General features: G+C 61.0%; 3 protein-coding genes and 1 long non-coding RNA gene across 11 annotated transcripts in view; 2 read left to right on the top strand and 2 right to left on the bottom strand.

Annotated features, from left to right (window-relative positions):
• The first annotated feature begins 6,042 nt into the window (after positions 1 to 6,042).
• TNFRSF13C (TNF receptor superfamily member 13C) lies at positions 6,043 to 9,846 on the top strand. Of its 3 annotated transcripts, none has more exons than XM_023631009.2 (3): positions 6,043 to 6,280; positions 6,546 to 6,860; positions 7,407 to 9,846. In XM_023631009.2, the coding sequence occupies exons 1-3, from the start codon at positions 6,145 to 6,147 to the stop codon at positions 7,586 to 7,588; spliced, it is 633 nt and encodes a 210-aa protein (XP_023486777.1). In that variant the 5' UTR covers positions 6,043 to 6,144; the 3' UTR covers positions 7,589 to 9,846.
• LOC138921148 (uncharacterized) lies at positions 7,764 to 13,206 on the bottom strand. Its single transcript, XR_011433467.1, has 4 exons — positions 12,987 to 13,206; positions 12,313 to 12,492; positions 9,532 to 9,625; positions 7,764 to 7,900 (listed from the first exon to the last, which is right to left on the bottom strand). It is a non-coding gene; the product is annotated as an uncharacterized lncRNA (long non-coding RNA).
• Positions 13,207 to 16,521: 3,315 nt separating this feature from the next.
• On the top strand, positions 16,522 to 22,857 carry SHISA8 (shisa family member 8). Of its 3 annotated transcripts, none has more exons than XM_023631223.2 (4): positions 16,522 to 17,326; positions 19,943 to 20,076; positions 20,853 to 20,999; positions 21,379 to 22,086. In XM_023631223.2, exons 1-4 carry the CDS (start codon positions 16,803 to 16,805, stop codon positions 21,771 to 21,773), a joined length of 1,200 nt encoding a protein of 399 aa, XP_023486991.1. In that variant the 5' UTR covers positions 16,522 to 16,802; the 3' UTR covers positions 21,774 to 22,086. The 3 variants fall into 3 exon arrangements, with proteins under 3 accessions (XP_023486991.1, XP_070109833.1, XP_070109832.1); XM_070253732.1 differs by having other exon boundaries at positions 16,660 to 17,326; positions 21,156 to 22,857; XM_070253731.1 differs by lacking the exon at positions 16,522 to 17,326 and adding an exon at positions 18,845 to 19,456.
• Positions 22,858 to 24,415: 1,558 nt separating this feature from the next.
• SREBF2 (sterol regulatory element binding transcription factor 2) overlaps positions 24,416 to 26,590 on the bottom strand; it is a 58,632-nt gene continuing 56,457 nt past the window's right edge. For all 4 annotated transcript variants that reach the window (XM_023631221.2, XM_023631222.2, XM_070253728.1 and 1 more), the window contains one exon: positions 24,416 to 26,387. In XM_023631221.2, coding sequence (XP_023486989.1) covers positions 26,167 to 26,387 — 221 coding nt within the window. In that variant the 3' untranslated portion in view covers positions 24,416 to 26,166. The remainder of the gene's footprint in view (positions 26,388 to 26,590) is intronic.

Below are 26,590 nucleotides of genomic sequence, written 5' to 3'. Positions count from 1 at the left end.
CCGACCTTTGAGTCCCACTGACTTGGGGTCTGTGGCCAACATACAGTGTGACCTGGGGCAGCTCTTCCCGTCCCTGAGCCCCATGGCCTCCTGGGGTTCTTGTGAGGCTCAGGGAAACCAAAGAGCCTGATGCCATGCCTGCTCCATATGTGCCGTCCCCAGACAGTGGCCCAGAGCATTCATTGACCGGTTGTGCTCAGGGTGTGGTGGGCGGGGGTGGCGGTGGGGAGTTCTTGAGATAAAGTTCTGCCCCTCCCCATACACACCTGGTGCTGGGCCTGCCTCTCTGACAGGACCCCAGCACAAAGGGACCCTTTCCATAAGGCACCTGCTGGCTTAACCCCCTCCCTACAGTCTCCCCTGGGGCCCTAAGGGAGAATCATTGTGAAAGGACTTCTCACAGACACTTGGAGACCCAAGGGGCAGAGGAGGAGGGACCGAGGGAGACAGTGTGATGGCCTGCCAGGCCCTGCACCCCCCAAATCTGTGAGTCCCACCTGAGTGTGATCCTATGGACTGGGGGCTACTGAGGACCAGCTCTGAGAGGGCGATGGGGTGGGCAGTCAGTCCCCTGTGCCCCTGACCTGGACAGGAGGCAGCCTTCCTTGGGGCCCAGAGGCATTTGGGGGACCCTGGGAGCTGACATTTGGTAGATGCCTGGTCTGACTGCATAATGGCCCTGCAAGGCCAGGCCCAGGGGGTCGTCCAGCACTTGGTCCTCCTCTACTATGCTCGGCCACTGGCTCCTCAAGGGCTGGGCCTAACCCCCCCCCCCGCCCCCCACCACCTCCTGCTGACAGGGAGAGGACCCCACAGATGTGGGTATCCTGGGAGCAGTGGTGGGAGAGCTCAGGGCCCGCAGGGCTGCCTGGCTTGTCCCTTATCCTTCTGAGCTTTCCTCTTTGTAAAGGGGGAATCACCATGCCTCCTCCCCGACAGGGTTGAGGCAAGGGGTGCAGGCACATGCGGGGCACAGGGCCCTACAGGTGGCGAGGGTCGGTACTGCGTGCTGCTGTTTTCCTGGTGCTGTGCAGTTCCCTGGGCCACATTTGCTCCTCCCAATAGGTCCTCAGGGATCACTCTCACCTCCAAGGTCTCACCAGGCCCTCCCTGACTCTGGCATTCCTTGCCACCCTTCTCTCCCAAATTTTCCTCCCCAGCACTTCTCACCTCCCCACCTACCATATGGTTCCTCTGTCTCCTCAGAACCTAGAACAGTGCCTGGCGCATAGTAGGTCTCAGTAAGTATTTGGTGAATGCACATGGAGTCGGCCTGTGCCTGCACACACAGCCAAAAGCCTGCAGGAGGCTTAGAGCTGGCTGGCTCCTTGTCCCTCCTGGGTGGTGCTCTGAGTGAGGCCTGAAGGAGGGCCGGTCCCTGGGGAGGCTCCCTGCTCTTCCCTCCCCACCCAGGCCTCACATCCTTCCACCTTCCACACCTGCAGGCCTGGACCCCATGTGGGACTTCCACTCCCTGTGGCTGAGATGTTAAGGGGCTGGGGTCTTCTTTCTGACCTCACATAGAGGGTCCCATCCCCCTTCCCAGAAGAGAGAAGTGCTGGGGCAGCCCTGGCCGGGCACCCCTGGAGTGCTGGGTTATGTGTGTGCAAGTGCGTGAACCCGTGTGTTGGGGGGGGGGGGGGCGCGGAGGATGTGGGTTTGAGGATAGGCAGCTTGGGCCTGTGAAAACTCAGGCATGGGTTTTGTAGCTGTTTCGTGGAAGGGCATGACCTGCCCTTGCACAGTTTGGGTTCAAGGGGAGAGAGGCCAGGGGCTCTCTGGCCTCCCCAGGACTTCGTACTGATTCACCTGCCTCTCCTGCCCCTCTGCCAGTGTCCAGAGGCCAAGCATCACATCCTTCCCACTGTCCCCGGTGAGGGGGACTCTCTAGCAGTGTCCTGTTTGTCAGAGCTGAATACACAAGAAAGGCAAAAAGAATCTACTCTGGGGATGTGGGCTCTGTGACAAAGTAAGACGGGGGAGAGCCAATGGGAAGCACACTTGAAGCCCTCGGCCCCGCCCGGCTGGCCAAGGGGGATGAGGAAGACCAACAGAACAGTTCACACCGGGAGCCCCTTTAAGAAACACAAAGCCTGGTTTCTACATGCACATACACGAGAATTTAAAGCACAAAACAAGACTGGAATTGTTACTGGCGCCCTGGGTTCTTGTCGTCCCCCAGGATAGAAATCAAGAGAGACAAGAAGCAAGAGTGAGATGATAGAAAATGTATCAGCTTGTGCACAAGGGAGCCAATCACAAAAAGCGAAGAAGGAGGAGAGAGAGAAGCGAGTGGCTCCCTGAATAGCCATACTGCGGGGGTTTATCAGGCTGGGGCAGTCAGTGTGTCTTCCATCACGGCACGTAGAGGTGGGGTGGTGCTTGTGCCTGTGCTGTCACACAGCATGCCACTTCATGCGTCACATGTATCATTAGCACGCTAGCTTTTCACCCGAGTGTGACTTTTACTATGGTAATGAGGCAAAAGGTCACTTTCAGCCAACTCCTGGGTGCTAGGGTGCACTAGCCACTAGCCTCCAGGAAAGTCCCCAGGCTGGGAATGTGGATCTTGGCGGTTTCTATCTGATTCTCCTAGCTTGCCGATTGGTTGGTGGCCCCATCCTGTTAGGCCAGGGGCCTTGCGCTTCTGCAGCCGATGACACTCTATCTCGTTAGGCTGGTTCCTGTCTCAGAATGGAAGACTCCAAAGAAAGAACAGGCTTCCTCTGGGGATGGCAGGGAAATGCCCCTTCTTACTCATAGACTTCTGTATTGTTTGAGGGTTTTTTTCATGAGAATGTCTTCGGGTATTACTCACAGAATTAGAAATAAAGCTAATTTTTAAGTACAGAGTGCATCCCGGGTCTCAGAGCACTTTCACATCCAGATCTGGGGGGCTAGGCCTCTCTGCCCCAGGGACTGCCCCGCATGACCCTGAGCTTATCCAGCAGGCCCAGAGTTTCCTCACTTCCCCACCCTGTCCCTGAGGCATGAAGGGCACAGCCACGCTCCACAGACCCTGTCCAGGCCCCTTGTGTGTGCTGGGTCCTCACTTTGCCCCTCAGAGCCCGTTTCTCCATCTGAAAAACAGACATCATAATAGTATCTGTTTCAGAACTGTTGTGAGGGTGTTTTGGGGGGATTTGGGGAACAAAGATCAAGGGAGACTCCCTTTTCCCTGACAGACCCCAAATTAATCTCTTTTTGTGTGTGTGAGGAAGATTCGCCCTTAGCTAACATCTGTTGCCAATCCTCCTCTTTTTTTGCTTGAGGAAGATTAGCGCTGAGCTAACATCTGTGCCAGTCTTCCTCTACATTGTATGTGGGACACCTCCACAGCATGGCAGGTAAGTGGAGTCCGCCGGCACCCAGGATCCAAGCCTGTGAACCCGGGCCCCCTAAGCAGAGCGCATGGAACTTTAACCATTCAGCCGTAGGGCCAGCCCCCTAATCATCTTTTTTAAAAAATTCATCAGTGAATGAAAACTTGAGAACACTAAGAGACAGATTCAATTAGAAGGGTTTTCAGCAACAAAGTCCCTTATTTTCTATTCAAGAATACATTAAGGTGATGATATCAAATTATTTAAAGTAAAACTATTAAAAGAAGGAAAATTTGCAAGAATCACATTGATTTTAGAAACTTTAACTCCTCTCTCTTGTCATAGTCAAAAAGTGATGTAGAAGACGAATTAAGAAATTAATGAACTTGAACTATTTTTTTAAAAAAAGAATGCATTGAGGAATAACCTAACCCTGACCACATTGGTCTGATGGTGAAATTTCTTAACTGCTAAGTCGTCCAAGCAGAGATTTGAGACCTTCCCCGTTTAGGAGGCACAAGTGAAAATGTTTGTCTGGGGTCAGGCACCTGCACACACCACCGACACAAATCCCACAGGCCTTTCGCTGTGGCCTGCTCTGTCCTCCGCACCTTCCCAGTGCAGGCACATCGCGGCAGCCAGTGAGCTCCTGTCAAGCACGTGACTCTGCTCCTCCCTCAAGGCAGCCTGCACCAAGGTGCAGGACTGGCAGAGCTACAACTCTCCCCCCCGGGGCTCGGGGCCCTGAGGGCCACCTCCTCCACTCCCTGCCAGAGGAGTCAGGGCAGCCACAGTGAGACAGGCCCGGTGCAGCCCAGGCAGAGCTGGCTCATGGAAGTGACTCCAAACCTGGCCCCACTGGCCCACCTTCTCCCGGCTCCTGGGTCCCACGAGCCTCAGCGTGAATGTCTAGCGTGAGGGTTAGATGAGACGCCAGATGGGTAGTAAGAGCTCTGCGGTCGTGAGGGGAGCAGGTAACAACAGCACCAATAGTGATAGGGTGGGGACTGGAGCCCCGTCTTCCAGCCTTACTCCACCCTCCACCCCGTAGGAGGTCCTTCCCTGCCCTGGCTCCTCTCCAGGCTCCTGGCTCCCCACCCCCTCACCACACACCCACCCTCACACCCACACCCACCACCCCACACCCACTTCTCCTTTGCAGCTGCCCCACCGCCTACACCTTCCTGCCACGGAGTTGTTGGCCCATGGGCAGAAGATGGAGAGGCAGTGGCCCAGGGCTCCCCAAGGCCTGTGAGACTCTGTGAGAGCCCTCAAGCTCCCCCGAGTCAGAAACCCGGGGACCAGCCTTGCTCCCTTCTCTCCACAGCATCACCCTTTCCTCCAAAAGGACTGCCAGATGGTTTCCCTGCCCCGGACCATGGAGCAGCCTCCTCGCTGCTCTGCTCACCCTGCCCGGTCTCCAATTCCACAGCAGCCAGAGAGAGGGGCCATCTAAAGCGCAACTCAGGATCTCGCCCCCAACTCAAACCCGGGCCTGTGGCCCGAGGCCTGGCCTGGCCTGGCCTATCTGCAGCCCCAGGCTCCCTCCCTCTGCAGCATCCCTAGGCAGGGCCATGTCTGTCCCCAGAGAAAGCTTCCCCTGTCACCTCTCCCTGCCTTTGCCCTGCCTGGAAGGGTTCCCTCCCCCTTACAGCTGCTAAAAATCTACTCCTGCCCCCAAGCCTCTCTCTGCCCCGTGGACAGTTCCTCCTTCCGCTGTGCCCCCCATCCCTGAATGCTTAGGGATCTGGCATGACCACCATGAGGCACTCGGTGCTGAGGCTCCATGTCCTTCAGGGAGGGGACAGCAGGTGTCAAGGAAGGCCGAGGGGCCTTGTGTGTGTCTGAGACAATCTGAGAGACACAGGTGAGAGACAGGTGGGGGAACCCAAATGCTGGGCAGTGGAGACAGGAGGGGCCTCAGTGAGACAGAGAGGTGAGCAGACCAGGACACACACAGGCCTGGGAAGAAGGAGTCGGGGTGGGTGACTATTGGGCCTTGGTCTGTCTGTCCATCTGTTGATCTGAGTCTCCTCCTGCTTAGGATCTGGATACTGAGCTGTCCCTGGACCCTCAGCTGCCCTCCCCCTCCCCCATCTGTGCCCTCCTCGCCAGCCAGAGCTTCCTCACTAACACGCAGACCTGACTCTGACACTCCCTGCTTAAGGCCCTGGTGGCTCCCCAGTGCCTTTGGGCCAGAGTCCAAGCTCCTTAACCTCAGTCAAGGCCCAGGCCCAGCTCTCTGGGCCCAGCACTTCATGGCCTTCGTATTTGGGCCTCAAGGCCTCTGCACACACTGGGCCCCTCCCCTATCAGGGTCCCCTAGACCTCGCTCCATCTGCAAACACGTGTCTCCTCCACAAAGCCTTGCTGTCTGCTCTGTGCCGATGGACTGCACTGACATCGCTGCTGTGAGCCATCATCTCCCCCACCACCATCACCTGTGCTTATGGGCTGACCTTGGGGAGCAGGACAGAGAAGGCCACCCAGAGGTCTGTGCCCTAAAGGGGCCAATACTCTGCTGCCCAAGAGCAAGCCCTGGGCTCAGCGCCAAACTTGTCCCAGTGCCTAGCAGAGGGCCTGCCCAGTGGGCGTCTGGGGAGGTGGTTGAGTGGTTGAATGGAGGAATCACAGGTAGAAAGAGAAGGGCTGGTGTGCAGGGCCCTGGGCACCGGCTGAAAGTGGTCCCACCCCAGCGAGCGGTCCCACTCCAGCAGGCAGAAGGGCGGGGCGGGGCAAGGGGGCGGTGACCCCTCCCGGCTTCCTCCCCCGGGGCAGGGAGACCAGACTCAGTCCCAGGTGGGTGCGCGCCATCAGCAGCATGAGGCGACCGGCGAGGAGCCTGAGGGGCAGGGACGGGACGGCGCCCACGCAGTGCGCCCCGGCCCAGTGCTTCGACCCGCTGGTCCGCAAATGCGTGGCCTGCCATCTCCTCCGGACACCCGAACCTGGATCGGGTAAGAGTCGACCCGCTCTGACGGCCGGACTGCGGAGCAGCGCTGCGCGGGGGGAGGAGGGTCCTGCCACGGAGGCCCCCACCCTGCCAGGGCCGCAGGCACGGCCTCCACCTGGCCCAGGTCGGGGGGAAGGGGACAATGGATCGATGGGGCGCTGTGGGCAGGGGCCCGATGGGGACCAGACATCACCGCGTGGCCCTCACCGTCCCCTCTCTCCTCTTCCCCATGTCCGCCCCGCCCGGCTGTCCCTCCCCTCCTGGCCCAGCCTCGCCTCCCTCCGACCCTGCCCCTCCCCGGCCGTCCTTCCCCTCCGCCCCCTGCTCCCCTTCCCCGTCCCCTCCTCCAGCAGCCGCGGGAAGCAGCCTGGCGCCCGGGACGGCGCTGCAGCCGCAGGAGTCGGTGGGCGCCGGCGCTGCCGAGGCCGAGGCCACGCTGCCGCTCCCGGCGCTGCTCTTCGGCGCCCCCGCGGGGCTGGGCCTGGCGCTGGCCCTGGTCCTGGTGGGCCTGGCGAGCTGGCGGTGGCGGAGGCGGCGGCTCCGGGGGGCGGCTGCCCTCGAGGCCCCGGACAGAGACCAGGACGGTGAGTCCGCGTCTGAGGGGACCTGAGAGAGTCACAGCAAGCAGGAGTAGGGCAGGCAGAGGAGACATTGCCTTGGGAGTTGGGGCAGTGTGAAAAGGGGAGGGGGGGAGCGGTCTGAAGGGAGAGTCAGGGCTGTAGGGGGTGACGCAGACGGAGGGGGGGAAAGCGCGCCCTCTGAGGATCCTAGGTGGAGCAGGGAGACATAGTCCTGCCCGAGACCCAGTCCAAGTGAGGGCCACGGCTCTGGCCTCCCAGACCCCTCCCAGGAAGAGGCACAAGGTTGGGGAGCTGGGTCTGAGGAGGGGTCTGTCCTGCCCTCTCTGGGATGGCCATGCTGGCTCCCACACTTCCTCGGCCTACTGTCAGCACACCCCATTTTGCCGGCCCTCACAGCACTTCCTGTCCTGAGGGCCAATCACGTGCCACTTCTCCCCACCCTGCAGTGGGGAGAGCTGTCCCTCCAGAGAGGCTTCCAGAACAAGGAACAGTGGAAGGCTGTGACCCAATCCTGACCCTGCATTCCCCCTTATGCCCCCCACCCCCCAGAGGCTCTGGACAATGTCATCGTCCTCACCCCTGGACTCCTTGATGTCAAAACTCCTGTCTGGCCTCCACCCAGAGAAGACCCAGACGCCACCCCACCTGCCCACAGCGTCCCTGTGCCAGCCACAGAGCTGGGCTCCACTGAGCTGGTGACCACCAAGACGGCTGGCCCTGAACAACAGTAGCGACAGAGGGGGCAGGAGGTGGCCCTTGCCCTCCCTGTGAATTGGGCTATTCACACCGGCGCCCACCTGCCCATTTTCTGGGAGCCAGCCTGCTCTCCAGCTAACCCTGCAGAACCACAGACAGACACCACAGACCACAGTGTTCAGGTGACATGGCATCGCATGGCATGCTGGCATTTGACTTAAAACCATACCATTTTTGGCAGCCTTCGAAGGTTGTGGCTGAGCTCCTGTGTTTTTGAGCGGTTGTGGCACTTTGAGTAGCAGGTTTTTCTTTTAGATTGGAGAAGCCACCATTAAGCCAGAATGAGTCTAGGAAAAGGATCAACTGATGTAGGACGCTTAATTTGTATCTGAGTGTCACATTTCTTTAATACTTGCTCTCTGCGCTGTTCTGCTTTTAAACTGATGCAAATGGCAGCAATGAGCAACCAACTGACAGGTTTGCTTTGGGATTTAGTACGAGACGATTTTAAGAAACAGCCTAGATTGTGCTGATTCTCGTGTGTCTGTGCCCTAGGGTCAACCTTGAGCTTGGCCCAATCTGCTAGGACCTATGATGCCATTTTCACCCTGGAGGCAGCTTCCAGAGCCCAAGGCTTGCACTTGGGAGGAAGTCTACAGCCTCTGGGGCTGGACTGCAAGCTCACGCTGAAGGCACACTGACAGACATCTCCCTCAGAGACCACTGGGGTCCCAGTGGCCTCCAAGGCACACTCAGCTGTACCCCGAGCAGGGCCCAGGACCTGCAGGAGGCTCCTTCATACAGAGGCCAGGGAAGGCCTGTGGCCTTGAGCCAGCTGGACCTGATGTCCCTTGAGCTCTCTTCTCTCTGTGGCCTGCCCTCCCCATGCACTAGGCTCTGGGTGCTGGGATCACTTGGCCATTCTGTACCATGCCCTGGGGTCACCTACCATCCAAGTGAAACTATTCCTGTGACAGCGGTGCCCCTTGCTGGGGGGCCTGGAGTGGAGACCTTCTCTTTCAGCACTGGACCACACTGTACACTTGGTCAGCTGCTTCCTCTCCTGCTGGCCCTTCTACACAGGGCAGGAACCTCCTGACCCAGACTCTGCCCTGGACAGTATCCTTGGAACTTGTCATGGCTTAGCGCCCTTGGAAGGAGCACTGGACTGGGAGTCAGAAGATGGAGTTCTGGTCCCCTTTTGTCCCATTGTAAGGCCTTGGCCATGTTCTGTTCCATGTATCAGATGCTTTCTGCCTACGCTTTCTGACCTACCCGTCAGAGCTGCCCAGTAGATACCTGCCCTTCCTCCCCACCCCTTTCCCAGCTCAGAAGACAGCAGCCAGCAGCTTTGGAGCCCCCACAACCTGGACACTCACATCGAAGTCTCTGCCTAGCCACCCTCTCCCTGAGCCCATCTCAGATGCCCCTCCCCCCCAGGCTGCCAGGTGGCTGGGGTGAGGTCAGGTGGCAGGCCCAGAATAGGCCCAGTCATCCACTCCCCTCCCTCTCAGGATTGCAGGAGTCTGAGCTATTCCCGGCCACCTCTATCTCCCACCCCACCTTCTCCACCATAGCCAGGGGCTGGGCCCCGTAGGTGAAACAAGCGGGTGAAACCCCTCTGGGGCCCAGACATGCAAACCTCTGGCACCACTGGGTCCTGGCTGAACCCCTGGGTGGTGTGCAGCTTCCCCTCTGGTCTCAGTTTCCTTTCCTGAAAAGCGAGGAGTTGGAGGCAACGTTCTCCTCCTGGCCTGTGGCCCTCAGAGGAGAAGGACTGGAAGGAACTTCAGAGAATCCTCACTCCCCTCATTTTACAGATGAGGAAACTGAGGCCCAGAGTGGGCAGAGACTTGGCATCATTGTCATCCAGCAAATAACAGAAGGGAAGTTCCTTGGGGAAGAACCAGAAGCAGAGGTCTGGGGAGAGGTGGGCAAGGAGGGGGTCAGTCTCCCCTAGTCCAGAAAAGGGCCTCACCTGCCAGGGGCCTCCAGTCTCTGGCCCTCTGTCCTGCGCATTGCTTTCCAAGGAGCCTTCTTGAGGTCACTGCATTTGATCTTCATGGCGGCACCTGGAAGAGAGACATGAGCGTTTGTGTTTGCTTTAAAAAAAGCATTTTTCATTTTAAAAAATCAAGGTGTGCTTTGTAGACACTTTGGAAAGTTCAGGAGAGTAATCCAGGGTGGAGTCTATGCAGAAATGACCCATAATCCAGCAACGCCAGGCCCCTGAGTGGTGGCTTCTATGTAGCTGTAATCGTACTATACATATAAAGTCATATCTTGGCCATCATTTTTGGTGAGTTTTGTCTTGTTTTCAAATACTTCACATACAAGGTTTTCAGCATTTGTAAAGTTTTCCACTTGAGGGTTTGGTTATTTTTGGTTTTTACTATTGTGACTGAGACAGTAGGGCCTCCACGTACGTAAATCTTTGCCTGAGTCTGTTTCCCAGAAGATGAGTCATTGCAACCAAAGGCCTTGACCTTTTTTGAGGTCCCTGTTGGTCAAATTACTTTTCTGAAACTCTGGCCCGGTTCACCTCCACGAGCAGGGGTTATATGGCCCATCTTGCAGATAGGAAGAACGAGGCCCAGAGAAGGGAAGGGATCTGGCCCAAGATGCGAAAAGCAGTGATGGATCTGGGAGAGATCCAGACTCCTGCCCCTGCCCCGGGCGCCTGTCCAGAAGGTCTTTGACCCAGCTGCCCTCCTTGGGAGTGGCCAACGCCAGGGGTTGTCTCCAGGCTTTCCTCCTTGTCTTCATCACTACTCAGAGATTTCTCTCCCGATCTGGTCTCTTTTTGCAATAAGAGGGAGCCCAGCTAGACTCTGGAACAACTGCTTTTTGGGGTAGGAACTCGGGGAAGCAGTTCCCCCTCCCCCGGCCTGTGTTTCTGGCCAGTTTTTCCTAAAAGAGGGTCTGGTTTCCCCAAGGTCCCCAGGGCCCTGGCAGGTGGAGGCGGGGCTGGCTGAAGTCTCAGTTCCTCCTGGGGCTTCCTGCAGGCCCTTTTCACTTCCTGTCCCGCTGCCCCAGGCTCCAGGTTCAGGGTGGGGGTGGGCAGGCCCAGCTGGTGAGGCCAGGGAGGAAGGACCTGACCCCTTACCTCCCTCTGTCTCAGCAAGGACGGCCCCACACAGTCCTTGCCTTTAGAAACTGCTGGCATCTCTCCGAGCCTGTCTCCCCATCTTCAAAATGGAGCCTGAGGGGCAACCAGCCGTCCCAGATTGAAGAGGTCATGTGGCAACTAGGGTCTCCACCCAGGAGTGCCTCCACCTCCTTCCTTCCTGGGGACCCAGACACTCCCTGCCCAGAGCTCGCAGCCCTCAGGTATTCCCCCTGTAAGTGAGTTTCCCAGAGCTGGTCTGAGGCTCCGGTCTCAGCAGTTACCACCTCTATCCCTCATCCATTTACTGCCCCATCGGTCACCCCAGATCCTTGACATGCCTGCTCTGTGCCAGGGCCATGCTGGACAGAGCCAGGCTCTGCTGGCCACAGTCCAGTGAGAGAGACAGAGTGGGACACAATAAGAGGACAGAGTGATCCTTGCCAGGGCCGGGGAGTGCCCCGAGCAGCTGGGGGGACCAATCCAGCATCCAGGGAGTACTTGGAGAGCAGGAGGTATGCCCCAAGTCCTGCCCGGTTTTCTGCTGGAATGGAGCAGAGAAAGGGCACTCCTGGCCCAGGGAACTGGCTACAAAGGTGCAGAGGAGAGGGGCAGGACGATCACGAAGCAGGAGGCAGGGGCAGGGGCTGGAGAGCTGGGCACCACGGCCTCTGAGTGCCAGGCAAGGCTGTCATTACCTTCCCTGTGCCTGTGCCTGCCCCGTGACACATAGGGGCACCTACCCTCCAGGCACCCAGTGCTCACCCTTCCCTGTCCCCTCTGAGAAGCCACCAGACCTCTCTGGCACTCCCCTGGGCACAGGGTGGGAGGTCACTCTCATTTGCCCTGTTGTGGATGGCTCCTGCTGAAAAATTCTTCCTCTCCCAGAGCTGAAATCTGACCACTCTCCAGTCTGTGCCGCTCCCCGGCTGCCCGGTCCTGACTTGGGGCAGGGAGTGGGGGCGGGAGGCGGGGGTAGGAACAACTGCCCAGGGCCACGCGGAGTGTCGGGGAGGAGCCGGGGCACACAGATGTAGCGTTCCTGGCCCGTGCTCTTTCCCGGGATTCTGCAACGAGGGGACGCTGCCCATGGGACTCTTCAGGGGTCCCGGGGCCCAGAGGGCCTCTGAGCATCTCCTCACTCCCTGAGCTGCAGAGAATCTGGGGTCCAGGCCCGGCCGTCCTGCCCGCATCCAGAACAGTGCCAGCGACCCGCCGAGGCAGGCGAAAGTCTGTCTCCGCGGCTCCTGCGGTCAGCCCCGCCGGTGGCACCTTGACCGCCGGCCGACGGGCGCCGGGAGGCGGGGCTGCGGGCCGGGGGGTGGGGCCGGGGCTAGGGGCGCGGCCGGGCGGGGTCAAGGAGCTGCCTAGGGGCCCCAAGCCTCAGGGTTGCAGGAAAGAGGCGGGGCCGGAGGCAAGTGGAAGAGATGGGTTCAAGGCCGAGGGGCGAAGAAAAAGGGAGGTGCCGGTGAGCCGCGGGACTAAGACCCACGGCGCACTCTTCAAACTCTGGGTCTCCGCGCTCAGGCGGGTCCCTGACCGCATGCGCGTCCCCAGCCAGGAGGGGCCCGGACGCAGGTCATGGCCCTGACTCTGGGGCAAGGTCGGGGTGCGCGCAGGAAGCCTCTCCCGGGACTCTGGGCTGGAGCTGACCTCCGAGTTGTGTCCCCGGAACGGATGGGCTTGTGGGGCAGGCGGGCCGGTCCCGACTGGACGCGCTGGTCGGTCGCCGCCGAGCCCAGTCCTCTCTGGGTCTGTCCCGCGCGGCGGACCTAGCGGGCGGCTCCGGAAGGCACGTTCTCTACGGCCTTTGGAGGGTCCTGAAGCGGGAGACTATTAGGGGTAAATAGGGCAGAGGGATTAGCTGAGACGTCTGGAGTGGGAGTCCCCGAGGCAGGGGAGGGGAGGCCCGGGGACAGGGTGCGTGGGGAATTGGCCAGGAGGCTGAGCCCCAACTCCCAGCACCCCCCTCCCCCCATTCCGCCTCTCCCTCGCGACCTCAGGAGCCCGGGCGCCCCCTCCTTCCCACAGGCAGCTGGAGCCTGAGTCACGAGCTGCCTCTCAGGGAGACAAAGGAGCCGTGGGTCCTCCCCTCCAGACCCCCTCCCGGTCCTGACGTCGCATCTGCGCCAGCAGGGAGTCCATAGTCCCCTGGAGTCTCTGCTTCTTGGGTAACCCTCCATCATGGAGGAGGCGGAAGCAAAATGGGCTTGGGAATGAAGCCTTCGAGGCTGGTGGATGGCGCCGCAGGGGCCATCGCCATCTTCTCAGCACGGGGGGGGGGGGGGGGGGGGGGGCCGGGGAGCTGCCCACGAGGCTGCATGTACCTGGGTGTTTTTCCGTGGGGGGCCCATCAGCTTGTCCCTGCAGCCCATCTTGCAGATGAGAAAACCGAGGCATAGAAAGGTTGAATGGCCCTATTAGAGCGGGAATTCCATCCCATGTTAGTCTGGCTTCAAAATGAAGAACAAGTAGGAACTCTCCGTGTGAGAGGCTGGAAAGGCATTCTAGGAAGCAGGAACAGCCTGTGGGAAGTCCTGGAGGCTCCTGTAGGAGTCAGGGCCGGGCAGGCATAAGGCAGGAGTTGGGCAGGCATTGGTGTGCTGTCAGGGTGTAGGAACACTTCCCTGGGCTCCGTGCTGGGCTCCTCCAGCTGCTTTCTGTACTGAACTGGCCAGAAGGTAGGTTTGGGGCTCACAGTACAGGTTCCAGGCCAGGCCCTGGTCCTTCCTGGCTGTGTGCCAGTCATGGAAAATCATTTCCCCTCTCTGGGTCTAGAGTTTCTAGAAAATCCCAAATCCCCTGGCCCAGGGGTGGGCAGACTGTCACCCACCATCTCAAGTGGGGACTCTGAGGCTGGTCGCAAGCTTTCCCTAATGTCCACGACCTCTCAGGACCCTGAGCCTTGCACAGCAGAGCTGGGCACTAGGAGAGAGCTCAACAGTGAGGGAAGAGTGTGTGTGCCCAGGGGCATCCACACTGACACACTCGTGTACATATGTGCCCACAGCTAGCCCCAGACAAGCACACTCTCGCTCACATTCGTGTGCACACTCAGACACCCGCACGCTTGAGCTGCCAGCACTCGGAGCTGGGGGTGGGGCGGGTGCCCTTCAGGAAGAGACACGGCTCCTTTGCCCGCCCCACGGGGCTTGCTGCAGATGCCAGGGGATATTTTAAGCCTGGATCAATGGATGACTTTGGTGACAAAGGCTTGAGGGGGCAGGCAGAGGAGACAAGGGGCAGGTGCTCCGGTGCCTAGCTGCGGAGAGAGAACCCACAGTCCAGGGAAGGCGGCCTGGGCAAAGGGGTCCCTCCTCCGCTGGGCTGCTCCATCTCAATCCCCTTTCACAGCACCTGGCTGGGCACCTGGGGAGCAATGTCAGCTGAATGGATGGTCAGATCCCAGGGCTCAGCCAGTTAACCACAATCTGTCTTTGCAATTGCCCTTTTCGCCTCCCCCCTACCACCCCCAACAAGGCTGTGTATTCATAGGAGAAGGCATTGAGTGCCTGGCAGAGACCTGGTAGATGTGTGCGTCTACGGATGCTGGCTGACCGCTGAAGCAGACTGAGATGAGGAGGAAGCCATAGGTGTGGGGAGGAGCTGGGAGTTGGACATCAGTCCCTGGGGGGTGAGGGGGCTGGAATCCATCTCATTGGACAAATGGATATATAAACATAAGTGTATATATATATATATATATATATATATATATATATATATATATAGGCAGGACCCGATGGGAGTCAACATGAGAGGGCAGCTGAGCAGAACACCCAATGATGCCAGGACAGTGGGGCAAGAGAAGGGCCCAGGGAGGGGGTGAAATCCAGGGGAGAGCATTGAGAGACTTGCTCTGGACCCAATAGTGTCACCCTACCTGGGAAGAGGCCACAGTCCCCACAGGGCAGAGACAAGCTTCTGTAAACCTAATGCCCAGCAGGGGGGTAAGAAAGGGGGGAGAAGTGACCCCCCTCAGAGCCTGGTAACCTGGAAGGCAGCTTGGCAGTGTGAGGTGGGGGCATTGACACAAACCAGATAGTTCGTGCCAGGAATTCTATTCCCAGGAATCCCCTCTAAGGAAGCAGAAAAGGATGCACCAGAAAATATAGCTACAAAGTTCTAAGCAGAATAAGAGACTGAAAGTTTGACAGCAGAAAGTAAACTAGAAACCAGTTACAAAACAGTCTGTAAAGTGTGACACAGTTGAGCCTCAGCTGTCCCTGGTGATGGGATTAAAGCAATTTCATCTCAGTCTTTTGCTCATCTATTTTCTTTTTCTCTAAAATTGTGATAAAGTCTTTTAATGGGGTGAGGTCTGCTGGGCTGGATCTGAGGCTGTTTGTGGGTGGATGGGGGGGGGGGGGCAGGCTGTCTTTGGCCAGGCACAGGATTCACCCTGAGGGGGAGGGCCTTGCAGGAAGGTCACCACTTCCTGTCTCAGCCCACTAATACCTGAAATCAGCCTGTCAGCCCCTCATCCCGGCAACAGAAAGACTTGATCCTCCTTTAAATGTAAATCCTTCTCCTTCTTCCTGCCTCCACCTCCTCCGTTTTTATAAGCTGATCCCTGTCGCTGAGTGAGGGGAAGATGCAAAGGGGAGCAGGAAGAACCCTAGGAGCCCAAATTCTTCATCTCATAAAAACTAGAGACTAGAGTCACTTCATTCATTCCTTCAGCAGATATGGAGGAGCCTGCGCCGTGTGGGGACACGCAGGGTGAACTGGACGCCCAGTCCTTGCCTTCCTGGTGTTCCCATCCGGACAGTGGGAGGTACCATATTGACCTCTGCCTCCTGGAAGGGGCGATTATGAATCTGCTCCCCAGGATGAGTTTTTGACGTTATGACGAGAAATTGAGGCAGAGAGAAGCAAGGCGCCGCGGCCCGGCCACATTTTCCAGTTACACCCAATTTAGAGAAGAAGATGGAGCCACGCTCCAGGCCAGGTCCAGGTTCCATGCCCGCCCCCCAGTCTCCTTGACCCTGGGCTAGAGAACGAACCCAAAGGTCCTGCGCGGTGGCCGTCTGCCAACGGCCCCGCCCCGCCCTCCCCATCGCAGACGGGGCTAGCCCAATCCCCTTCACCTCACCGGAGGGGCCGAGAGATCCCGGGAGGGCGCCCGCCAGGCCATGCCCATCGCTGTAGCGGTGGCGACACCCCCAGACCCCAGTCCGGCGTCCAGGAGGTTCTGGGACCAGGGCGCTCGCCCCGGGGTTAACGCTGCGCCCCAGGCAGCACGGAGAGAACTCATACTTGGCCCTCTGCGGCGGCTCCGTAGGAGGTTTCCTTCCCATTTGACAGGCGGGAAAATCGAGGCGCCAAGAGGGGCAAGGGTCTGCCTCACGTCACACCTCTGCCTCGATCAGAACTGACGGAGGGGACGCGAAGGAGGTGGTGGTGGGGCAGCAATGAGCCCCCGGAGAGGCTCTGTCCCCTCTGTGCGCACCTGTAAAACGGGCGCGCCGGTGGCGGGCCCGAGGTCCGAAGTAACAGTCCCGAGGGCCGGGAGCTGAACCCCCTGGAGCGCCTGGTTCCGAGGAATGTTTTTGGGCGGCTTTCGGGGAGGGTCCCCGGTGGGGCGCCCCAGCCGCGCGGGCCCCGCGGCGCCCCTGCCCTCCCCTCGCGGCCGCCGCGCTCCTCCCCCGGCTCTGCCTCGCGCCCGCCCGCCCTCCTCCCTCGCTCCCTCCCTCCCGCGCCCGCCCGAGCCCGCGCGGAGCCCGAGCCGCAGCCAGAGCGCGGGCAGCGCGGAGCCGGCGGCGGGAAGACCTCGGTGTCAGGCGGCCCGCCGCCCCCGCTAGGCCCGGGACCCGCACACCCGCCGGGCCGGGGACAGGCCGGGGACGGCGCGCAGTTGAAGACCCGCCGCACGGCCCGCGGGAGTCTCAGTGCGCGGACGGGCCGGCTCGGGTCCGAGGGGAGCCCCGGCCGAGGACGTGCCCACCGGAGGTGCGGCCCCCCGAGCTCCCGGCCGAGCCCACCTGGGGCTGGGGTGCTCGGAGGAGGCTGACGGCCGAGGAGGCGTCCGCCGGGGGCGAGCGCGATCCCGGAGAGCGCGGAGGAGCCGGCCGGAGCCCGGGCGGGAGGGAGCCTCGGCGCGCCGCCATGCGCGGGGCGCTGTAGCCGAAGGCGCGGGCCCGATGGAGCGGGCCGGGACGCGGGGGCTGCGGGTCGGCCGAGGCCCGCCGGGGCTCCGGCTCGCGCTCGGGCTGGCGCTGCTGCTGGCGCGGCCGCCGTCGGGCCGCGCGGGGGCCCCCGAGGCACAGGAACCCGCAGCACCCGGGACAGAGGCCCCGCCCGGGGGCGACCGCTGCCGCGGCTACTACGACGTGATGGGCCAGTGGGACCCGCCCTTCAACTGCAGCTCGGGCGCCTACAGCTTCTGCTGCGGCACGTGCGGCTACCGCTTCTGCTGCCACGACGGGCCGCGGCGCCTCGACCAGAGCCGCTGCTCCAACTACGACACGCCGGCCTGGGTGCAGACCGGCCGGCCGCCCGCGCGCGCCCGCGACACCGCCGCGCCCCGGGACCCCAGCCGCGAGCGCAGCCACACGGCCGTCTACGCGGTGTGCGGTGTCGCAGCGCTGCTCGTGCTGGCCGGCATCGGGGCGCGCCTGGGCCTGGAGAGGGCGCACAGCCCGCGCGCGCGGCGCACCGTGACCAGGTGAGCGCGCGCCAGCCCGGGCCAGGAGCCGGGATCCCCGCCCGCCCAGCCTGGACGGCCCTGCTGCCAGCTGGGCGTCCCCTCGCGACCCTTCATCCTTCCGGCCTCTCTGGAAACTCTGGTCCCCTCAGCAGGGTCCTCCTCCTGGTGTTTCCTCCCTGTCTCTGTCTCCACATCTGTGTCCCCACCCCCACCCCCCACTTCACGGAGGGCGACAGCTGATACCTCCGTGTCTCTCCTTGACCTTCCGGCGGAGCAGGCAGGGAGGGCTGATCGTCCCCGGCCAGAAGGCACAAGGTCTGCGCGCGGGAGAGGGGGCCTGGGGCCGGCCCCACCAGCGCGGAGTGAGGGTTGTGGGCTGACAGAGTGTTGGCGTCTTGGGCGGAAGGGAAGGGGCCTTTATTATAGCTCTGGGCTCTCTCCCCTCCTGCTTCTCTCCCCTTTTCCCTCCCTCCTTCCAGCTCCCTCCGCACCCCCCATAGCTGTGACTCAGGCCTGACCTTCTTTCCCTCAGGCCTCCCCCCCAACCCCACTCAGTAACCCCAGGCGGAGGTCAGGGTCTCCCCCCCGCGCAGAAAGGGTGCGGAGGGCGCAGATTCGCTGCTGCTGAGGACAGGACAGGTGCCGGCTGAGTTCTGAGCATCGTGTGAAGTGAGCTCTACAGGACCCAGGGTCCCTTCCTTAGCTGGGATGGGGATTCGGATTCTGTGTCCTGACCTTGGAGCTCTTACTCACACCCCCACAACCCCATGCCCCAGCCCACCTCTGTGCCCTGCGGCCTGCGCCCTCCTCACTCACCCGGGTTCGGGCCCCCTTGGCCATGTGGGCTGCTGACACAGTGTGCGACAGGCTGGTACTTAGAAGTCATGATAGAGAGAAGTGCCCATGCCTGGGTGGGCAGGTGAATGCTTCCCCCTCCTAGACCTCAGGGGCAGGTGAGGAGGGTTTCCTGGGCACTCCACAGCGCTCTTGCCCGCCCCCTGCCACCTAGCCCCTCCCCCGGACTCTGTAGGGCAGAGCTGGGGCTGGAACCCGGGCCTCAGCTCCTACACTGCCTCTGCAACATGGAGGCTGTCAGCCTGGGTGCTGGATGCTTCAGCCTGGGTGCTGGATGCTGCAGAGGCAGGGCCCAGGTCTCCTGGGCTTGGAGTCCCTCATGTTGGGTGAGGGGGAGAGGACAGGTCATGTCCTTGACCAGGATGGGGCAGCAGGAGCTGAGGGCCATGATGGTGTAGAGGAGGTGACTGGGGCAGCGTAGCCAACATATTCACCTGGAACCCACTTCATCCGCAGGGCACAGAGAAGCAGGTCTGGTTATGCCTGAGGAAGAGCTGCCCCACCCCTGATGTGCTGTGTGGCCTGGGACAGTCCCTTCCCCTCTCTGGGCTTTAGGTTTCCATGTGCCCTGATTTCCTTTTCTCCTCTGGGGAGACCTGGAGCCCCACTCGAGCTCATGTATGAGTGTATTCTGAACCCCTGCCCTCCTCCAAAATCTCACCTTTAATTCTGCCGTGTCGGGGTTGATGGGCAGGGAAGGCTTCTCCGAGGGCTCGGAGGGGAGCTGGAGTCTGTCCCTGGAGAAATTCTGCGCAAAGGCCCAGAGGCATGGAAATTACTCAGGTGTTTGGGAGAGCTGACTGGTGGATGCTTGCCAGAGATGAGACCACAGGGGTGGACAGCTGAGGAGTGGGCAGGACACAGAGGTCAGCTCAGATGGGCACTAGGAGGCTTTGAGCCTGCCACACTGCAGCCAAACTGCGCCCACGCCAAGTGTGTCCCACCTCCAGTGTCCTTCTTCATGACCCAGCCATTTGAGGCCCTGGCCCCAGAAGGAGGGTCAGACCGAGCTAGGAGAGAATCACAGGTTTGGGGCACTGAAGGCAGCTGGGCTGAAGGCCGGGCCCGGCTGTCTGTGGGGAAGGCTCAGTCAGATGCTGTCACAGCTGAGTGGGGGCTGGGTGTCCTGGTACCCGGGGAGGCGGCTGCCCAAGGTCACACAGCCTTTGGTGCCAACCTGCTACTAGGGGATCTCCTGGCTCTCTCCTCCCCTCATCTGTCTGTCCTCCATACCTGTGCTGGTAGCAACGTCCCAGGACCTGGTAGAAGCCCCTGCTGCAGGAGGGGACTTAGGTAGGCAGAAAAAGAAGGCTTCCTGGAGGAGGAGGGATTCTGGTGGAGGTTGAAGAGTGAGCAGGAGTTCTACGGGAGGAAAGGATGTTGTCAGCAGAGAGAGCAGCATGAGCCAAGTCCAGGAGCCTGATAGGCTCACAGAGCTTGTGTTGGAGAGGAGGCTCCACTCGGAGGGTCTGGGAGAGTGGGCTCCAGCAGGGGAGAGGCGGGGAGCCTTTGGAAAACAAGGTGGCCCTGGTTACATGCGACCCCATTAGAGTTTCCTGATCTGTTCTGGGAAATGGCTGTGTTGGGGCCACAGGTTGTGCCTGGCAGGAGAAACTAGCTGTGTGAGATCAATCACAGGGCAGAAGGGAGGCCCAGAGAAGGTGAAAGAGCTGCACGCAGGGAGACAGTGCTGGCTGGGCTGGCCTTTGATGGGCAGGGCCTGGCAGACAGGAGAGCAGGGGACTGCGAGGCCTGCTTCTCACCATTCTCTCCCCGCAGAACACTGACAGAACTTCTGAAGCAGCCAGGCCCCCAGGAGCCACTGCCTCCACCTCTGGGCCCACCTCTGGGGAGCTGTGTCCAGGTGCAGATGGGCGATGGCCTCCCCGCGGGCTCCCCCCACAACGGCACAGGTGAGTGGGCTGCTGGGCAGGCATTTGTCATCTACAGCACAGGGCCCCCCTCGGCTGCCTCAGGCCGGGGAGCCGGGAAAGGGGTGTGCGGAGGGGTAAGAGTCGGTCACCTCGGCTCGGGAGTGGAACCTGCTTCCCAGATGGAAATGCTGCCCACCTCTGCAGGTGTGTGAGCAGGGGCTGGGCTAGCAGGTCAGCCCCCTTGGTGGAGAGGGACCCTCCCAGGGATCCTGCAACCTCTAGCCTCAGGAACTTCGTTAGGAAATTTCCAGATTCAGGGATCCCTGGCTGAGGCTGTGGGTCTAGGCTCTGGCTTGGTGCCCTGGGGTCTGCCTGGCCTCCTGTAGGTCTTCTCTTCCAAGAGGGCGCCTCATTCTTGGCCTCTCACTGGCCAGGCGGACTTGACAGCATCCCCCACTCCCCCATCCTAATCTGAGGATTAGAATCCTCAGACACTCCCTCCATCTCCGCGGAGGGCAGGGCCTGGGTCAAGGGCCTGGCTGGAGCCAAACATTCTGGCAAGTCCTCATCCATTAAGTTAGCACCCACTCAGGGCTGGCTGCCACTATCCCTGTGATTCTGAGCCAGGCCCTGTCCCGGGCGCTGGTGATTCCGCCGTGAAGACCGCTTCTGCTCTCAGTCTCCCCCAAAGAGCCATCCCACAAGCTCCCATGGAACTGCCGTTGGGGAGGCGGCTGCGAAGAGGTGGTTGTGCAGGTGCAGTGTCCTCGGGTCAGCGGCCGACTCTCACTTTACTTGTCCCCTCCCCCCTCCAGACAAAAAACGCCCCAACAACGCGCCGCTAGGGCCGGCGACCCCCGGACCCCCGCGCGGCCCCCGGCTGCAGGGCGGCGGCAACAGGACACTGCAGCCCGATTACGCCAAGTACGCCACCCTCAAGGCCGCGGCGCTCAAGGCCGCAGGTGAGTGGCCGGGTTTGTACCTGGAGCGCCGGGTCCACTGCACCCCAGATATCCGAGTTCCTAGATTGCAAAGCTCCGGTGTCCCAGTTCGGAGTTACAAAGTTCCCAGCCTGGCGGGTCAGCGGCTCCAGCCAGTTTCTGTACCGCCCCTTGCAGCCAACCAGCTCCCACGCCTCGGCCGTACCCCACGTCTGACCGGCGCCCGGCTGGGACGCCACAGCGCAGCCAGAGCGCCGGGCGAGGAAAGCTGGGTCTCCCGCGGCCTGGCCCCGCCCCGCCCCGTCCCCGCCTCCCGCGGCCTGGCCCCGCCCCGCCCCGCCCCGTCCCCGCCTCCCGCGATCTGGCCCCGCCCCGACTCGCCCTGCCCTGTCGCCCGCAGAGGCCTCCCCGCAGGACTTCTACCAGCGGTTCCCCGCGACCGAGCCCGCCCCAGTGACCCTCCCGGCGCGGGCCCCGCGGCCTCCTGAGGACTTGCCGGCGCTGCTCAACGCCTGCCCCTGGGCCCCGCCGGGCTACGCGCCCCCCGCCGGTGCCGCCCCGTCGGGCCACTACAAGGCCTGGACCGCCGGCCGCCCGGCTCGGCTCGCCCCCCGCGGCCACCTGGCGGCTCAGGCCTCCCCCGCGCCCCGGCGGCCCAGCCATGCGCCCCGGCGCCAGTTCAGCGTGGAGAAGCTGCCCGAGGCCTTCAGCCCGCAGCCTCCCGGCCTTTACAGCAGCGCGAGCCGCGGACCCCGGCATCTGAGCACCAACAGCAAAGCGGAGGTCACCGTGTGAAGACGGGGCCGCTGGTTCTCCTGAGGCATCGCATCGCCAGGAGCCTTCGTCTACCCGGAGTCGCCATCGGCCCGGTCCAGGGACGAGGCCACGGGGAGGGGCGCCGACCAGAGGCCGGCCCTTCCACCTGCCCAAACTGGACTGCGGGCTTTGGAGCCTGCAGGGCTAAGAAGGGGCCTACTGGGTAAGGCCAGTGGTTCTGTCCTGGGGGTCCCAGGGCCAGGGTTCCTCGTGTAAATAAACCCTTTCCTGTGGCCCCCACCCCAGAGAATAAAGGCGCCCCAGCTTGGCTCTGAGAGGCGCTGATGGCGGAGGCATTGGTCATTGACTGGACAGACGGCAGTGTGGGCAGAGAGCACAGCATGTGCAAGAGCAGAGGACTGCTCCCGGGAGCCGCTAGGCCTGTTCTGGAAGCCAGGGGGAAGTGGCTGCAGAGGGTGATGGGGCTGAATGCCAGGCTTAATGTGCATAGCAGTGGGAGGCCTGGGAGAGGGGGCAGTTAGGCTCCAGCCATCTCTAGGCTCAGGCACAGGGGAGGGGGTCCGTAGCCCTCCAGAGGGTCCATGCCCCTTACTGGAGGTGAGCCCCCTCCAGGTGGTCACCAGCTCTACAGCTTGAGTTGGCTTGAGCCTGGCTGCTCCTCATAGACATAGCCTGGCCCTGAGCCGGCCCCTGGTCTGCAGGCCACTTGGCCAGCTTGGTCCAGGGCCACCCCCCTAATGGGTGTGGGCAGTGGGCCGGGCAGACAGCTGGCGCTCAGGATGGGGGAGCCTCCTCCCAGTAGATGCTCTGGGGGAAAAGGGGATGGGGATGCTGGACCCAGAGCCTTGGCAGTGCCCCCACCAGGGTGCACACCACCCATGCTTGGCACTACCAGCTCACCCGCTTCCTGCCAGGCAGGCTCCCAGGGCATTGCCAGCAGCCTGCATGCATCAAGTTCCTCTGTGCCAGGTACTGATGGGGAGGTTGAGGCCTGGGCTGTGCCTCTCCTTGTGACCTCAACAAAGCCACCCAATTGGGCCTCAGTTGCCCTCCTGTGTACCCTAGGCGTGGTATACTCTTTTAATAACAATGGTCACCATTTGTTGCTGCTTTCCTTCATTTAATCCTCACAAAAGCCTCAGGGGTGTGTAGCTTTACAAATGAGGACCCTAAAGTTTTGAGACCTAAGGAACTTGCCAAGGTCATCCAGCTGACTTCAGTTTAGGACTGTGTATTCTGCCACCACTGTGACACCGATGGTGCAATGGCAGTTGGGAGAGAAGGGAAGGTTATGAACATGTGTGTTGGCACAGGGGCCCCTGCTCCCAGGGTGCAGGCAGTATCAGACATTCCTCCTGCCTGCCAGGCTGCCCCGAGGCCCCCACTCACCAGCTCTTCACCTGTAGGAGGGTCCACTTCCCTGAAGGCTGTTGAGGAAACCAAGGCCCAGAAGCCCTGGTCCTGCCTGCAGTGATCGTCCCCATGGTTTGTAGGGGAGACAGCCCTCACACCCTCAACCCAGGGTGGGGGAGGGGTGCCCCCAGGGTCTATCCCGCAGCTGTGTAGAGCCGGGGGAGGGGGGTGGGTGCTGAGTCATGGAGCCTGCCGAGACACACAATAGGATCAGATTCCTGGGTACATCGGCCACCCACAGCCACCCTCCCTGGTGATGCAGGCCCTGGCTGGGATGTGCCAGGAGGTGGGGGCAACCTCTCTGTTCATTCTCACTCCCAAGGGTCCTGGATCTCCATCCCAGGGGGCCAGGCTGAGGCCATGGGCATTGCCTCCACTGGGAAATCTGCTGTAATCACTGTGGACAGGGACCAGCTGCAGCTGGGTCCCTCCTGGCTGCTCTGGCTCTTGGGACAATGTGGCCTGCTGTGGCTGCCCTTGAAAGGGAGTGGCTCAGATGCCCAGGGGGCAGGCCCATTTCTCAGCCCAGGCTCATTCCCACCTGGCACTCCTGAGCACCTGTCCACAAGGCCCGGCACCCTCCCATCCGCACCACTGCCTGTGGTCTTGCCCCTCACCAGCCTCACAAGGCACTTACTGTAAACTGGCACATAAATGAATCATTAACCGGCCAATAAACCTATGGGATTATAATCAAAGGCAGGGATTGTCATCCCCCTTCTGCACATGTGGCAGTGGAGGCTGAGGCGACGTCCTATCCAGGGTGTCCCAGCTGGGAAGTCCAGGAGCTGGACGTGGATGTGACTTTGGGGCCAGTGAGCCCCCTCAGCGGCTCCCTGCCTCCGGGGAAGATGGGGAAACTAAGGGGCGGTCTACTCAATAGGCAGGAAGTTGATCTCTGAGGGTGAACTCAGAAGGGCTTAGCACCGCAAATCCCAGAGAACTGCCTCTGTCAGCCAAACGACCAGCTCCACGTACTGGATACAGTGACCTCTGACCCCAGCAGCAGCATGGAAAGCCCTTTTATCCCAGGCCCTGTCCCAGCCCCGCAGAGTGTGCTAGGCATCTGGCACTGGAAGGAAGGGGCCAGGCTGCAAGGGCGGGCAGGATCCTAGTGAAGCCTCTTGGGGGCCTCTCAGCAGGCAGGGAGGGGCTGTCCTCAGGCCCCGACCCAGTGGAGGCCAAGCCATGCAGCCACCCGGCAAGTCACCACAGCAGTCACACTACAGACCCTCACACACCTCATGCTGGGTGGCACCAATCTGTGTTTATTGAATATCCTATGTCCAGGACACGGTAAATGATTCCACATCAAGGAAGCCATAGGTGTGTATCCCCCTTTTCAGTGAAAACCCACCCCCTCCCACCCCTAAACAATGATAAGAAAAGGCACAGTATATACACATGACACAAGGGCTGGCTCACCTGGCAGTGGGCAGGGGCCGTAAATTCCAGTGAGGGGGAGGGGCATGAGAAAGTGAGGGAAGTAGATGCTGTGTTTCGCCTGGCATTAGGCATCAGGGGAGCCCCTGATGTGTACACCCCAGTCTGTGCAGGTTTGGGGGGGGCCCTGCCCACTCTCTGCCCCAACCAGCCTGAGGGGGTGAGAAGCACAGGGAGAGAGGGAGGGCAGCCCCTTTGTCTCCCAGCAGGCTCTGGGGGCCCAGGTAGTCCTCAGCCCCAGGAGAAATGGCCTCAGGGGAAGCACCGAGCCAGGGGATCCAGAAAACTGGCACCACTTTTCCTCCCAGGACCCCCATCAAGGCAGGGGACCTCTTTCCTAGTGCCTACCTTGGGCAACCCTGTGCCCACCCTAAAAGGGGCCTGTCACTGGGGAGGGGTTGGGAGCCAGTCCCTGCCATTCTGGCTTACTTTCAGGTCAACAATTAGGGATAAAAATAGACTATGGAGGTAGGAGTTGGGGTGGGCGGGAACTGAGGACCCACACTGAAGGCCCCTGGTCCCCAGTCCCAGTGGGTGGCTTCATCTCTCCCAGCCCCCTGGGACTACCCTGAGCTTAGGCTCACATCCCAGGGGGGGCGGGAGAGTGGGAAGGAACAGGACAATTAAATAAGATACCGTTTATTTTTTAAAAAATTAAAAAATAATGCCGACATTATTTCATCCATCCCCAGGCCTGCCCCCTGCCTCCCACCCGCGTCCCCAGGGCTGGGCTCCCTCCTTCCCTAGCTGTCCTGTGTAATAAAGAAAAAACAATGCACTGGCTTTGTCAGGCGCAGGGGAGGGGACACAGACCCAGGGAGAGAAATAAAGATGCCACAGCAACTTAGCCCAGCAGCACGGCAAACCCCAGCACACTGATATAAAACATTCGTATAAAAAGGAGGGGAGGGCGCATGCTGGGCACAGTGCCAAGGGCAAAGCGCTCTGGTGCCCAGAGACCGATGTCCCTCAGCGGGAGAGCCTGATAAAAAACGAGGAAGCAGGAAAGGGGGGAGAGACGTCCAGAGGAGAGAAAACCTTGGGAGGGCTGGAGGCAGAGGCCGGGCAGCTCGGCAGCTCCCCCTGCTGCTTTCAAGTCAGGGTACCCCCAGTTCCTGCCCTGCCCTGCTCTCCTCTCTCAGGCCCACCAGGCCCTAGACCATGGGCATCTATCCAAGCACTTTAAGGGGCTCTGCCCAGGGGCCCACTGGCATGAGGTGGTCCAAAAGCTCGGCAGGTGACAGCTCAGAAGATAAGGCTCATGCCACGGCTCCCAGAGTGAAGAGGGAGAGAGAGACGAAGAGACAGGGGGAGTGAGGGAGAGACTGACAGACAGAGGGAGGACAGAGAGAAAGACTGAGAGACAGAAGAAGGAGGGGGAGAGACACAGAGAGAGAGGGAGGCGAGAGGGAGAGTGAGAGACAGAGGGAGGAGGGAAAGAGAGACTAAGAGGCAGTGGGAAGAGGGAGGGAGAAAGTGAGAGTCAGAGGAAGGCGGGTGGGAGAGGCTGAGAGACAGAGGGAGGCAGTGGGCTGAGGCGAGCAGAGCCCGGTGGTCAGGAGGCGGCGATGGCAGTGCCACCCCCCAGCTTGACAATCATCTGCTGGCAGTCGTTGCAGGAGCGCCGGTCGCCGACCTTCTCCAGGGTACGGGCTGCCTCGGCCAGCAGCACTGCGCGCTGGCCCGGGGAGGAGAGGAAGGAGAGGGGAAGGTGGCGGCAAGCCAGCAGGATGGCGGTGGCCCGCTCTCGCTGGCCGGGCCAGGCGTCCACCTCTCCTGTGGGAAGGATGAGATACAGGTAGGAACTAGCCACGGAGAGCCCACTAGGATGCAGGCGCTGTTGCAGGGGCTTGGTGTGGACTCATTTATTTAATCCTCACACCCACCCAGGGAGGTGGGCTCTAACGTCAGCCCTAGTTCACAGATGAGAGGAGATGAACTTGGCTGGCATCACAAGGCTATCACTCTGTGATGGGGTC

Source organism: Equus caballus, chromosome 28, assembly GCF_041296265.1.
Source record: "Equus caballus isolate H_3958 breed thoroughbred chromosome 28, TB-T2T, whole genome shotgun sequence".
Lineage (NCBI taxonomy): Eukaryota > Metazoa > Chordata > Mammalia > Perissodactyla > Equidae > Equus > Equus caballus.
The sequence above is the reverse complement of the archived record's forward strand: the minus strand, read 5'-3'. Positions and strand labels throughout refer to the sequence as shown.